This window comes from Clarias gariepinus, chromosome 18, assembly GCF_024256425.1.
Source record: "Clarias gariepinus isolate MV-2021 ecotype Netherlands chromosome 18, CGAR_prim_01v2, whole genome shotgun sequence".
Lineage (NCBI taxonomy): Eukaryota > Metazoa > Chordata > Actinopteri > Siluriformes > Clariidae > Clarias > Clarias gariepinus.
Genome location: NC_071117.1, coordinates 29065001 through 29079187, shown reverse-complemented (window position 1 = coordinate 29079187; position 14187 = coordinate 29065001). Strand labels below are relative to the sequence as shown.

Below are 14187 nucleotides of genomic sequence, written 5' to 3'. Positions count from 1 at the left end.
TTTTATTTTTAACGACTGATTGACTGTTAGCAGAGAATAACCGGGTTGCCTGGACTGATGTGCTATGAAAGTCAGGGTTTAATTTGCGTTTCTGCATTTTAATAATTTATAGGATCTACACTGTTGCATAAATGTGGAAGAAAGTTGATATAATTATATATCAGCCTTAGAAAAACACTCTTTAAAATTTAATCATGGCTGAATCGTTAGTTTTGAAATAGAAATGCTACTAAATTTATTAAGAAAATGTTTCAAATGTTAATAAAATTTAAATAATTATGATACCAATTTGCTTCCATAAATAAATTTGTAGTAGATGTTTTATAATAAATTCTGATACAAATCATTTACAAGCATTTCACTGCATATCGTACTGTGTATGACTGTATGTGACAAATAAAATTTGAAATTTGAATAAATCCAGATTTTTTTTTCTCCTGAAAACAATAACACTCTCTCCAAACAACACAGTTAGTGAGGATAAAGGGAGCAGGAGATTTAAAAACACAAAGGAACAGGAGGAATAGAAACTAAAAATGTATCCCATACACCTCACATAATAAAGAAATTAAATAAAACCTCATAATAAAAACTGGGTGGAAAAATTAATACTTTATGAATAGCTTATAATGTTATTTTTAAATACAACAAAGAGGGATGTACTATTATAAAATTTACATTTATGAATAAAAACTTAATCAGTTATAGAGATTACATACATTTATTATTAAAACATTTATCCTGTCAGTCCTGAAATGGCCGCTGAGTCCCTGCAGTACTCCTTATTGCTCGGTAGGTGGCGGTGAAGCACCACACAAGCCGCGCGCGCTGCAGACCGCCGTAACACACCAGAGGAAGAAGAAGAGGCGTCACAAGCGCGATACGCGCGTTGCATTGTGGGACGGTGAGCGGGTTAAAGATGGCGGCGCGCGTCCTCTCCCGGTGTGTCCGGTCACTGAGCCGCGGCGCGGCCCCGGTTATCCGCTGTGAAGTCTCCGCCCTGTCTCTCCGCCGCGCGCGGGGCTTCTCTCAGCTCGTACCGGGACACAAACCGGTGCTCGCGCAGGTCAGTGTGTGTGTGTGTGTGTGAGAGAGAGAGAGAGAGTGTGTGTGTGTGACCTCCGCGCGCGCGAGCTCTCTAGAAACAACACAGCATCCTGTAGAAACACACGTTTATATCTCTGATCGGTGTTTAAATCACACACACTCCTGTCACGGATCTCATCTCTGATCCACGCTCGTGTTCTCTGGTGCAGTCTTGCATCCACAGGGGTGAGTCAAAAATTATCCGCACTCCGGTGTTTGAGTTGATGTTAGGAAGGTCACGTTCACCACATTTCCACACGATCGGTCTACAAGCTTCAGTATCATTAAACATGATTGACTCTGAGCTGTGAGCCACGAATGCACCGCTGTCTCCATGTCCTCATCAGAAGTGAATCTTCGTCCTCGCAGGGCTGGAGACAGGTGAAAGTCTGATGGAGCGACATCAGGACTACAGTGAGGACGCTTTAACACCTCAGAGTCTTCGGGTCTTCACTAAGCGTCTCACTGTAACGTGCGCTGTTGAGTGTTAAACCTTTTTCCTGATTGTGTTCCAATACTTTTGACCCCCGAGAATCCCTGAAACCTGTAAGCGTTGATGAATTCTCCAGATGATGGTCGACTCTTGAACTTTTTTTTCGGTCGATGACTGATGATGTTTCTGTCCCAGACGCCGCCGTTTACTCTCAGACTCGTAGTGATGAATCCGTGTCTCGTCCCCAGGAATGATTCTCTTTAAGAAACTTCCACCTTCCTCCAGTATCACTTTAAAAACTGTGTGCAAATCTCCAAACACTTCTGTTTACGCTCTTCAGCACCAGATACATCCTCAGACCACAAAAACAAATCGCAATTACTGCTCTTTTTACATGAAAATCACAGGTGCGGCATCCATCTGTACTCACACCGCAGTTACACATGAACTGCACACACACCTGCACAGGAGTGACTGGGGAGGCGGGAGCCTTGAACAGAACGCGCTGATAAGATTCAAGAGTGCAGATATTTTTTGACTCACCCATGTGTGTCACATGTTTTACTTTTTAATTTCAGAAAGTTGTTTTATTCATATATTTTATATTGCACATCAGACATTTTTTACCCAGAATTACAGCCTTGACACTGGAGACTCCTTCTGTAATCATTAAATAAACATGACTTTACCGGATTGTGTTAACTTCAGTCACTTGAATGTCATACGTTTTGTTAATAGGCACAGAATTTGTTACTGCACCATGATTAGCATTAGACCTAAGTGAAATCTAATGTCTCCCTTAGATTAAATCTGATGTCTGTGTGTGTGTGTGTGTGGTGTGATTGTTTAATCACCTGAGAGGATTCGGTCCAGCGGATTATTAAACTTGGAGTGTCTGTTATTCTGTTTTCTACAGACTCTAAACCGCCTCATGTCAGTGTTATATTTAATGTTCTGTCCTCATGTCCGTCTTGTCCCTCAGGTTAGCGGCGGGATCCAGCAGTGGCGGCACTACGGCGACCTTCCACCTCTGACCCTGGAGTCAATCAAAGACCGCGTGCTGTACGTCCTCAAACTGTATGATAAGATCAACCCAGAGCAGGTGAGCACTGAGGGAAAATGTGGGCATGACTCCCCCCCCGGCCCACCCCTGTTTATAAACTGTTTTAGGAGTGGTGATTGAGGTGTGTGTGGCGTGCCTTTTGAAGAACGCTTCACAAAGCTGTGGAGCAACATCGCCACCTGCTGGCCCATTGCACTAGCTGTTTTTCTTTGATCTTTTTTTCCTAACCATGTCATGTCTCTCTTTCTCTGTGTCAGCTTCAGGTCACGTCTCACTTCATGAAGGACCTGGGCCTAGACAGTCTCGACCAGGTGGAGATCATCATGGCCATGGAGGATGAATTCGGTGTGTACTCATGATTGTTCTGGATTCTGATTGGTCCAGGTGGTGTAAATGAATTTTTCAGAATAGCAGCTGACTTTTTACTTTGTGTACGTTACGGTTTCTATAGCAACAGCTCAAGAATTTTGCGGTTATAATAGACACTTCCCTCTGTCTGTCTGCAGGGTTCGAGATTCCAGACGCTGAGGCGGAGAAGCTGATGACTCCTGATGAGATCGTCCAGTACATCGCAGATAAAAAGGACGTGTACGAATGAGCGCTTCTCGTTCACTGTGAGTTTAAACTCCAGCACCAGTCACGCTGTGAAACTAGAGTCCTCCATAATTCTTCTGTTGGTGTGACGGTTTTCACTTTACCTCCACGTCTCGTGTTTTTTCTTTTTCCAGGTACAGTGGTGTGTGTGTGTGGAGAGACGCCTGTGACGACGGCGGTGTAGCGTGTGTGTATTGTGTTCAGCTGTGAAATTAAAGCTCTTTGTGATCCTGGACTTTATTCTAGAGCTGATTTGGGATCAGCAGGATCTACTCTTCCTACTGCAGGAAATGATTAAAGTATAAACTTGAGCAGAATAAAATCACTGGTTTAGATTCTGTAGCATTCCTCGCATTGATTTGATGATGACGTCTTCAGTCCACCGTGAAGAGTTTAATAAAGATAAATATCACTCGATTAAAAAAAAAAAAAACCATCTGATTGTGTGTCTGGAAGTGAATTGAGATAAAGAGTATACAGAATGAGTGTAAAGTCTTTACCGGATTTCAGTGATGTTTAACACAGAAGCTGTGTAGTTTGTTTCAAATTATATATAAAACTTGTGTTAATCAGTTCACATGATGCCATGTTTCTATTTAGAATAGTCTGTAAGATTTAGAATTGTACATGATCAGAAAGGCTTCATGCTCAGTCTGTATATGTATTTACACACTTTAAACACACTCCTCAGCTTATGATTACAGCGGCATTATTAATATTTTAGATCTCTTTAAATGTACAAGACATATTCAAGGGCGATCTAGAGTCCAAATAATAAACCCTTTGCCCCTCCTCCATCTTCATGCTTTAACTTCAGAGAAAAGTTAACGAAATGTGTAATTAAATAACTTGTCTCCGGTCCTGAACTTGACTCAGATGACTTCATCATCAGCGGCGCGCAGGAAAAAAATTTATATTTTAACTTTGTTTGCACTTGAGCTCTGTTTACGTCATAAAGATCAACCGATTTAAAAAAAAAAAAACATTCACTTTGTAGCAAGCTCTTCTAAAATTCGTATAACTCGTTTATTTTTTACTTTTAACAAAAATAACATAACGTGTTTATTTCCCCTCTGTAATATAATATTCAGGTCTAATGAAAATTATTTGTTGGGCCATATAATTTTATTAAAGAACAAAAGCTTTGACATTTGTTTATTTAAAACAAAGGGTGCCAAATTTCATTCCCAACACACATCTAATTAGCCAATCACATGGCAGCAACTCACTGCAGACACAATGAGGACGATCTGCTAAAGTTCAAACCGAGCACCAGGATAGTGAAGAAATGTGACTGAAGGTGGCCTGGCTGTCGGAGTATTACTCAGATCTCTTGGTGAAAGTGGCTTGTTACGGCCAGACTGGTTGGAGCTGACAGAAAGGCAACAGGAACATCTCATTACACCCGAGGTCTGCTGAAGAGCGTCCCTGAACACATGACACATGGAACCAACAAACTGTGATCGTCTGTTCACAGTTAGTTGGTCTTCATTATGATTTTACACGCATGTGTGTTCACGTGATCTTTATCCGCAATTTATTAGTTTGATTTTTTACTACAGCAGCAGAAGACCACACCAGGTGATGGAAAAACGTCACCTGGTCTGATGAGTCTTGCTTTCTGCTGGTCAGGTCAGAATTTGGTGTAAACCACATGAAAGCATGGATCAATCCTGGTGTGTCTCAGTGGTTCAGGCTGGTGGTGATGGAAGATACTGGTTCTTGGTACACTTCGGGCCCCTTAGTGCCACTTCAGCATGGTTTAAATCCCACAGTGTACCTGAGTGTTAATTACTGACCGCATCCATCCCTTTATGGCCACACATCATGTCACAAAGCTATAATCATCTTACCCTGGTTTCATGAATATGACAGTGAGGTCACCTGAGTTGAGTCTGATAGAGCGGCTCTGGAATGCGGTGGATATTAACATCAATTAAAATCTCCTGTTCTACTGAACTTCCAGCCTCCTAACACACAGTATGAGTGCAGATCAATCCCTGCTAACCATTATCACCCAGTTGAGTCTGGTTCCTCTCAAGGATTTTCCTATTACCATCTCAGGGAGTTTTTCCTTGCCACTGTCGCCTTCACCCTCGACTCGTTCTTTGGGGATGATCTGATCATTCTGATTTACACACATTCACATTCCATACAAACTTCAATAATTCATTTGATTGTGTAAAGCTGCTTTATGACAATGACGTGATGACATCATGGTGATATGGAGCTAAATCTCTAAGGAGTGTTTCAGCACTGTGTTCTTTATACGACGCAAAGAATTAAAGCAGTTCTGGAGGCTAAACGGGTCTGACCCAGCACTAGCAAATGTACCTACTGTACACCTGAGTGTAAAAAAAAAAAAAAAAACTCTTCCCAGTTGTGTTGGACTAATGGCACTTAGTTATTAACCTAGTTAACCCAGTGTAAGTATGTATCCAATGATGTAAACATTAAAGCACTTTTTGTAAGTCGCTCTGGATAAGAGCGTCTGCCAAATGCCTAAATGTAAATGTAAATGTAAGTGGCCTCTAAGTAAGTATGCGTATATCTATCTAAAAAAGACCCAGCCCTGAATAATGTAATAGGTTTGATGGTAAAAATAAAGTTTGGACTTTAGTGCAGGTCGAGTGTAAGGTCGGTGAAGAAGGTCTGAATAAAGGAAGCCACACGTTTCCTCTTACGCCTGTGAGGAGTCAACGTGTGTAACCTTTACTTCGGAAGTGCCATAAAACACACTCCCTCCCTCAGTGCGTGGAGCTTCAGGCACTTCCATATGTGTGTGTGTGTGTGTGCTTGGATAGAGGCCAAACTTAACCAATAAATGTTTGTATTTCTATTTAAATAAAAGCAAGCCTTTAACCTTTTAACTATTTATACAAACTCTTTTCCTGTCAACCACGAGTACCCATCTCTAGTAAACGTATAAATTAAAAAGCATGATGTGGAGATAAAGCAGTTGTTGGACAAGTAATACAATTGCTCATGAAAGTGTACAGCAGTGTAACCAAAACTCCTTAAAGTAAAAGATTAAATTTGAAAATTTTTATTTGTATAGTGCTCTTAACACAATCCAAATTATTTAAGTGTGTATGAAATCATGAGTGTGTGTGAATCAGAATGATCAGATCGTCCCTGATGAACAAGACGTGGGTCACGTGAAAATGGTTCGTGGCGCGTGAACATGATCGCAGAAATCACACGTAGAAAAACAAAAGAAAATCATTACATCATTACAATCAATGCGAAAATTAATTAATCGTGTGAAAAAATAAAAACGTGAATAAAAGACAGGTGAACGTAATGTGGGTAAAAAACGTGTGTGTGTGTGTGTGAGTGAGAGAGAGGAAGGGAGAGAGAGAGAGACGGCTGGAGGTGAGAAGCATCTTTAGGAGAAGGTAAACCCGTTTCCGGTGTCTCTCCCTGAGCGCGCGCCCCCTGCGGCCACGCGATTAGCGTAATTACAGTCAGATGGCTGGCAGGAGCGCGCGCACACGCGCACACGGGTCTCGCGCGTCTTTCCCCTCGACCACAGGGGTGTAGTTGTAGCGCAGCGCGCGTGCGGACTGTGGGTGTGTGTGAGTGTGTGTGCGCGCGAGGCGTTTCTGTCAGAAGTGAGCGACTGAGGCGAGTTCAGTCAACTTTTATGAAAAAAAAAAAAAAATCACAGTAATTATAAAAGTAATGTTAAAATGCAATAAAACCGTGTGAGAAATGTGTGCGTTAAGCGCGTCCCCGAGACGTCGCGCGAGCTGAAGCCGTTGGTGGGACTGTACGGGCGCGCGCTCTGATGTTTCCTGTCACAAAATGCGTCTTTTCCACTTTTCTCTACTGTTTACTTTAATAACAGGTAAGATGATTAATTCTTCACTCATATCTACAGCTAACTGTGTGTTGACTCCAATCCCGTGTTTTATTACTCGTGATACTCCGCAGTAACAGCCCGCCTCACACCGAGCTCCTGACGGAGAGAGTAAATCATCAGTAAACATCGATTAATCACCTCAGTTTATTCACTCATTCATACTGAACATGTGTAGAAATGGTTATAATGTCAAGGATTTAAATAATCTGATGAGTCGTGATGTAATCAGTATTATTATTATTTCAGGGTGAAGCCCACGTACATGTCTGTCTGTAACCCCTTAACTAAAAAAGTTATTGATTCACAAACTTTGGTTTGGTGTGATGACATTATACAGTGTTGGTTTCCACTGGATTGGGGGCCAAATATTAGGAAATTGTACAAAATGTCCCGAGTTCACAGCAAAGTTTCATCTTATTACAGTCAATGGAAAAGAGAGGATTTCCAGAAGTTTATGTTTAAGCTTTGTTTACGTTTAACTTGTCCTTCTTTGATGGTCAGACAAATACACTCCCTGTATGGTAACTTCAGCGCTGCTATTTCAGCCAAAGTGAAAATATGAACTAATCCCAGTAAAAATATTCACTTTATCTTTTCTAATTAATATCTATTGGTGCAGGTGTTTGTTTACATTGAGACAGTAGCGCATTAGTAGATTATTTTACAGTAGATTATTAAATCCCACACATAACTGTTCATAACATCACTTTTACCTTATAGGTTGATTTAACTTATGCTGCAGGTTAAACTTAAAGTTTGAATAAATTCTGTCCAGCGGTTGATTTAAGTGTGTGTGCAGTACGCTGTCAAAATGTGCGTTTCATAATCTGGCACAAAACTGATCATAACTGCACTTCTGCTTAACATTTTGATTTTACTTACGCTGCAGGTTAAACTTCAGGCAAGTGTTCTGCAAAACTTTCTGCAAAAAATAGTGCAAAAGTTTCATTAAATTCTGTTCAGACAGTTTTGTGTGATGATGTGAGAATCATTTTTGGTAGTTAATTTATATCTGAACAACATAAAATATTAGATTTACTTATTACTGAAACATCACAGGATACTTCTTAACTTGTTAAATTCCGCAGAGTTACAGTTTATTTATTTATTCATAAACAATTCATCATCATAGTATTTGTTGTTGTTGTTAAAAGTGCTAGCATTCACTTCATAGCTGCTAATAATGCAAAAAAGCTGCAAAGGTTAACATTCTACTTTTGTTTTGGAAATCACTGGCACTGGAGACTCCTTTCATACCATCAGCAAGTTTGCTTTATCATTTGAGTTTGTAGCTTCATATTACACATGGTAGAGATGTTACTATGGAAACGGTCATGTATTAGAATGAGTGAGGAAATTGTCCTAAATAAAATACCAGCTCGGCTTTTTGCAAATTATAGAAACAATTAACATTTAAGACATTAAAGGTTATCCGACTCATGAGAACGAATGTTACATTTGCTTTAGATGTTAAAGTTTTTTTTGTTAAAGTCCAACAGGAAAGTTTTAATTAGTTAATTTAAAGCTCAGCAACTTAACGCTAAATAACGATAGATATTAAAGCGGTAATTAGCGTTTATTTCGTTATTAGCTGACATAAATTTTTTTAACAGGAAGTGTTGTTATAATGAAAAAGAAATAAATAAAGTGATGTCTGATAGAGTACGTAATATATAATATATTTTATATATAATATATTAATATATTTTAATTGTAATAAAAAAATGGTGATTTAAATATTTGTTAAAATGCTATGCGATAACCAAAAAACATTAATTTGCTAAGAGCTGCATATCTCCGTCAGAGCTACAGCATAATAATTAAACATATAAATTAATAAATAGATTTTTTTTCGGGTCACAAGCGAGGGTTCTGTTTCGTACTCAAAGTGAGCAGACCTACTGAGTACCGATCAGAACCAAGTGGTTTGTACATGAATGGTTTACGCATATCAGGAACAAACCACTTGGATTAAAATTGTTGATCTAGACAGGGATACATACATTAAATAAAAGTAAAAAATAAACTAGTTAAATCTTAAATGATTAGAATTTGCAGAGAAAAAATGGTTTCCATTGAAGTGGGAAATTTTAAAGGAAACTGTCTCCTGCCTTGACTCTTGAAAGTATTTCCTGGAAATGTTGAGCAGTTACTTCAGGGATAAAATTCTTTGCCCTTGAAACATTAAAAAAAATTCCCTGCGTGTGTGCGTGCGTGTGTGTGTGTGTGTTGTTATTGTTTCCCAGGGTTTAACTCCTCAGAGGAGGATCCTGATTCATCTCGAACTCCATACACAGGCACCGACCACAACCTCGGTTCTGTCTCTCAGGGCGGTTCCCCCGGCGCGACCCGCCTCCCGGACATTTTTGTGCTCGGGAGTGAGAGTGTACCTCAGGGCGGAGCGCACTCCGGCTCGGGCGATAAGAACAGACTACGTGTTGTTCCACAGGAAATCGGACACAATGGACAGGAAAAAGCTGTAAGTGTGATCTTTGACCCGGTTCACACCGCCGCTACACACTCGCTCACTGACTCCAGGCTCTCGTTTACAGAAAAAGAGCACGGTTCGAGTTTCGTCAGTGTTGGAACACCAAAGCAAGGACTTTCTCCACACACGCCGAGTGCGGCGATAAGTGTGAACACGCTTCTGCATACTACAGAAATACACTCGGGTAATACACACAAGGACTTCACTCACACCGAGGAATCCAGAATTAGTGACCTCACTGTGATGTCATCAGCACCTACAGCCAGTCCACCTTATTTAACTACGCTTAGAAGCAGCGCTTCAGTCACAGAATCCCAGACTTTAGAATTGCCCGGATTTAACGACATCAGTGAAGTGTCAGTGATGTCATCGTCGTATGCAGCCAATGAGGAGACGAGAACAACGCATAATGCAAGGACTAATCGCTTCTCTAATCACACAAACCCAGATTTGTCCACTACTGATGAATCTGACACTCTCGGTGTCTCTGTGTCTGATCTCACGGTCTCTGAGTTCGGCGACATGACGTCTGTACGTAAGGACGCACCGAGCACGCCGTCGTTCACCGCGGAAACCGAGCCGATCCGAACGCACCGCCTTCCCAGATCAACTTTTACTGACGGAAACGTTTCTAATCATACGCACTCGTCGCTTTTTGATGATCCACCGAGCACCGCGACTGAGTCTCCCACAGCCTCGGGGTCGCATCCTTACATCGATACGTCTGTGCTCACGGATAGGCACGTGGACGCTCCAGAAAACATAACAACCACGGACAGGACGAGGACGGAGAATTCCTCATATACTCTGTCTTACACCAGAGACACGACATCACCCGACTCGACTACTGGTACACACGTTTCAGACACCGAACACACCACTCTTGAGCGCAGGAGTGACGCCGACACGCAGCACACGCAGTCTTCTGGAATTCTTCCTACACGATCTTATTCGAGTTCTGTAACATGGACGAGACGGGGTTTCACCTGGACGCCGACCTCATACCCAGATGAGGGAGCGAGCTCAGACACACCTCACACCATCACGATACGTGCAAATGATCTCACAGTGACCATCCACGGAGATCACGCTCCATATGACACCACGGAAACACAACCCAGCACTGAGGTCTCCACGCAGATCCAGAACGAGACTGCCGTCACTGCAGCGAGCTCTCCGTCTCATCACGCTGATCCTGGAACAACAACGGTCACGCAACACGCTGCATCAACGTCCAGGGAGCATTCTGAGACACCCACGAGTCCAAACGTTGCTCTCACGCCACCGTCACGTCTCACATCTCCGTTTGCCGCTATTAACACAAGCACCATCCACACCAGTCAGACCAGTCACCCTGTAACCATGACACACACCCCAAGCCATCTCACTACACGCAGAAACACGCCCATCGTCCCGGGGCCTGACACGATGACGCAGCAAGCACACACAGATGCCCGCTCTCATCCTGGGACACACACACCCGTGATCGCTCCGACGTCTTCACACACCTCAGGAACTCACAAAGACTGGTCACAGAAGGGGCGGGTCTTCATCACGGAGGACCAACCAGCCATCATCGGCGGTATGTATTTACACAGACACGGGTCAGACCACAGCACTCATGATGGCAGGAGTACCCCAGTTCAGGCTGTGCAGCTGTAGGAAAACAATCAGAGTTACTGTTAATTATGTTGTAATCAGAAGTTGTTTTGTTCTTCTTACACCACAGTAGATTTATTCTTCATCTCCACATTTCTTAAAATATTTTTATCACATGATGATTTAAAAATGTCAGATTTAATGTTCTAGAAGACGATTGGATGAAATGTGGATTGTTTTATGTTTTAGCGGAGACGTTCCAGGTGCTGTTGCAGGTGGTATTGGAGGAGAACCTGCCCCCGAACGCAAGGCTGGAGGAGGTACTGGTGGAGTTCTGCTCCGATCCTGTAGTACACTGAGTACTTTTAACGGCTCCTCTAAAAGAAAAGTAGCGTGGCCATTACTCTTACTAAAGAGTAAAGCCTTTTACCTCTGGGATTAGCTTCTACGCCATGCTAAGAGTGACTCTGAGAACATATTTTTACTCTACGCTTAATAATAAAAAAAAACCCAAAATACATCTTTATAAATTGTTCTGTACATCATTTAGAATATATAATAATTGTTGTTGGTCTTTTGGCTGCTCCCAGCAAGGGGTCGCCACAGCGGAATATCCAGTCCGCTTGGCACAGCTTTTACGCCGGATGCCCTTCCTGACGCAACCCTCCCATTTTATCCGGGCTTGGGACCGGCACTGCATCCAGTGGCTGGGGTTTGGGTACTGGCTGGGAATCGAACCCGTGCCTTTCGCATGGCAGGCGAAACACCTATCATTGAGCCACCAGTGCCCTTATTCAGAATATATAATAATAATAATAATAGTTATAATAAAAAGTGATAAAAAATTATAAAAAATGATCTGAATGTTAGAGATTATATTAATGATGTTGAAATGACAAAAGATATAGACTAAAACTAATTTCACTTGTATTCAGCATAATTTTTTGTGTTTTTTTTTCATATATTGACATTAATATATTAATATATTAACATCTTGTGTACCCAGGTGGAGAGTTTTTTACAGAACGTAGCAGGATACCAGAGACAGGACGTGACCTGGCACAGGTACGGAGCTCACGGTGCACTGTCCCAGTTTAACTCTCAAAGTTACCTTTTTAATGTTTAAAATACAACTTTTACTCGTCAGAATTTAAATTCAAATAAATCTGTAATTTAATTTTATTTAGTAATTGTATTTAAATTACTTTTAAAAGTAAGAGCTATAGTTCCACTAATCAACATCCAGTCATTTTTTGCTTATAGGAACACGGTTCAGTTTTATTTTATTTGTACTGTAGGTTTTTTTTTTTTTAATCAATAGACATTGGTAAAAATCATCTTGACAGAAACAGTTTTTTAAATATACTTTTTTATTACATTTAAATTATGAAAATTGAATGATTTTGCAAGAAAACTAAATTGTACAAAAGTCTTTATCAATTAATGCCCAATGAGCAACGGTGCAGTTTCACATAGTAACAATTAATCTTAATGAATCTTTTAAATAAATTATTTTATTATATAAAATGGGTTCTTGATCTGAAATGATGTAAAACATCTTGTATGAAATATTCAATTCCACAAACAATGTTAATTTTTGTTAAATTTTTCACCTTGTGAAAGCTGAATTATAGATCTGAAAATGTTAGTCAAAATTTTAAAATGATTTGTTGTATCTTATAAAACTTTTTGTTTTAAAAAGAACCAAGATTTATATATAATATATTATTTATATATTAATATAAAATGATATTAGTGATTGTAAAGGTACGAAATAAACAGGATGCATAAACATTACACTTTTATTTTAATGTTTATGACTTGCAGCACTGCACAAAACCTGGAAGTATTACTAAAGAAGAAATTTTTTACAAATTTATAAAAAGTTTTTTCAACCTGATTTTTCATCTCATGAAAAACTCTTTTTGTAAAAATTCGCATTTGTTTAAATAGGGATTATCATTTGAAGGATAATAAAAGCTTTAATACTTTAATTATGTATATTTTTAATATAATTATTATCTGACTAGTATAAATGAAAGTGTGATGATAAAGAACAGTGCTGTGATCTAACACGTGTCTCACAAACATCGACGTCGTCGGTTCTAATCTCTGACTCTCATATTCACTAGATAACTCCACATCTGTATGTTAATTAGCTCCACATTTATTAATAATCTCAGATGAAGAAAGTGAACATTATATGTTTATGATGTATATTTATATCAGATTTATGCTCTAACTCCATCGTGAACTGTAAAAATCAGCTGTGCATGATAATTTAAAAACTCAGCTTTTGTTTTTATGTCGACGGTCAGCGGTGCAGTCCTGCAGTCTGTCGTCACGTTCAGGACGGCGGGGGCGGTCTCCTGGCTCGGGAGGGCGGAGTCTCTTCTAAAAGAGGTGGGGCTGAGACCTCTTCCCAAACGGGGGGTTTTTGTAAGCGGCATCCGGGTGAAAAACATCACAGTGGGAGGTCAGAATAACACACACATCACACACACGCACACACAAACACACACATATTATCATTATCAAGTCCAGAGACATGTCCTGGACACACTCCAGATGTTCCTGACCCAAAAACCCATCTTTTATTAACTCTATAATGCTGATTTATGTTTAAGTATAAATTATGTTATGGTGTGTGTGTGTGTGTGTTTCAGGTCTACACAGCGATGTGTGTTCTTGGTTGTTTTCATGTCCATCCAACTTCTTCTGCATCTCTTCTGAGGTGAACGTCAGCTGCAGGTCCATGTGCCACTCTGAGTACTGCAAGAACCACGGCATCTGCGTCCATCGGACCAGACAGAACCCGCTCTGCCAGTAAGTACCCCTGTAGTAAGTAACCCTAGTAAGGGCCAGGGGTAGCTCAGTGGTTAAGGCATTGAACTACGGTTCGGAAGATCCCAGGTTCAAAACCCCACAACCACCAAAGTTGCCACTGTTGGGCCCTTGAGCAAGGCCCTTAACCCTCAACTGCTCAGATGTGTAATGAGATAAAAATGTAAGTCGCTCTGGATAAGAGCGTCTGCCAAATGCCTAAATGTAAATGTAAA

At 40.6% G+C, this 14187-nt stretch overlaps 2 protein-coding genes across 2 annotated transcripts in view; both read left to right on the top strand.

Moving 5' to 3' along the window:
- The first annotated feature begins 882 nt into the window (after window positions 1–882).
- ndufab1a (NADH:ubiquinone oxidoreductase subunit AB1a) lies at window positions 883–3511 on the top strand. Its single transcript, XM_053476607.1, has 5 exons — window positions 883–1066; window positions 2502–2621; window positions 2840–2927; window positions 3089–3196; window positions 3311–3511. Exons 1-4 carry the CDS (start codon window positions 920–922, stop codon window positions 3178–3180), a joined length of 447 nt encoding a protein of 148 aa, XP_053332582.1. The 5' UTR covers window positions 883–919; the 3' UTR covers window positions 3181–3196; window positions 3311–3511.
- Window positions 3512–6690: 3179 nt separating this feature from the next.
- The window catches only part of si:ch211-14k19.8 (mucin-12), a 9211-nt gene continuing 1714 nt past the window's right edge, over window positions 6691–14187 (top strand). The window contains exons 1-6 of the mRNA XM_053476595.1: window positions 6691–7026; window positions 9288–11111; window positions 11378–11448; window positions 12135–12193; window positions 13447–13604; window positions 13795–13954. Of these exons, the coding sequence (XP_053332570.1) occupies window positions 6984–7026; window positions 9288–11111; window positions 11378–11448; window positions 12135–12193; window positions 13447–13604; window positions 13795–13954 (2315 nt within the window). The 5' untranslated portion in view covers window positions 6691–6983. The remainder of the gene's footprint in view (window positions 7027–9287; window positions 11112–11377; window positions 11449–12134; window positions 12194–13446; window positions 13605–13794; window positions 13955–14187) is intronic.

Bases quoted from the DNA above. Each gene is read 5' to 3' on its own strand.
- ndufab1a (XM_053476607.1), top strand. From the start codon at position 920: ATGGCGGCGCGCGTCCTCTCCCGGTGTGTCCGGTCACTGAGCCGCGGC. The intron at 1,067-2,501 runs GTCAGTGTGTGT...CTTGTCCCTCAG, and splicing joins ACAAACCGGTGCTCGCGCAG to GTTAGCGGCGGGATCCAGCA. The intron at 2,928-3,088 runs GTGTGTACTCAT...GTCTGTCTGCAG, and splicing joins GGCCATGGAGGATGAATTCG to GGTTCGAGATTCCAGACGCT.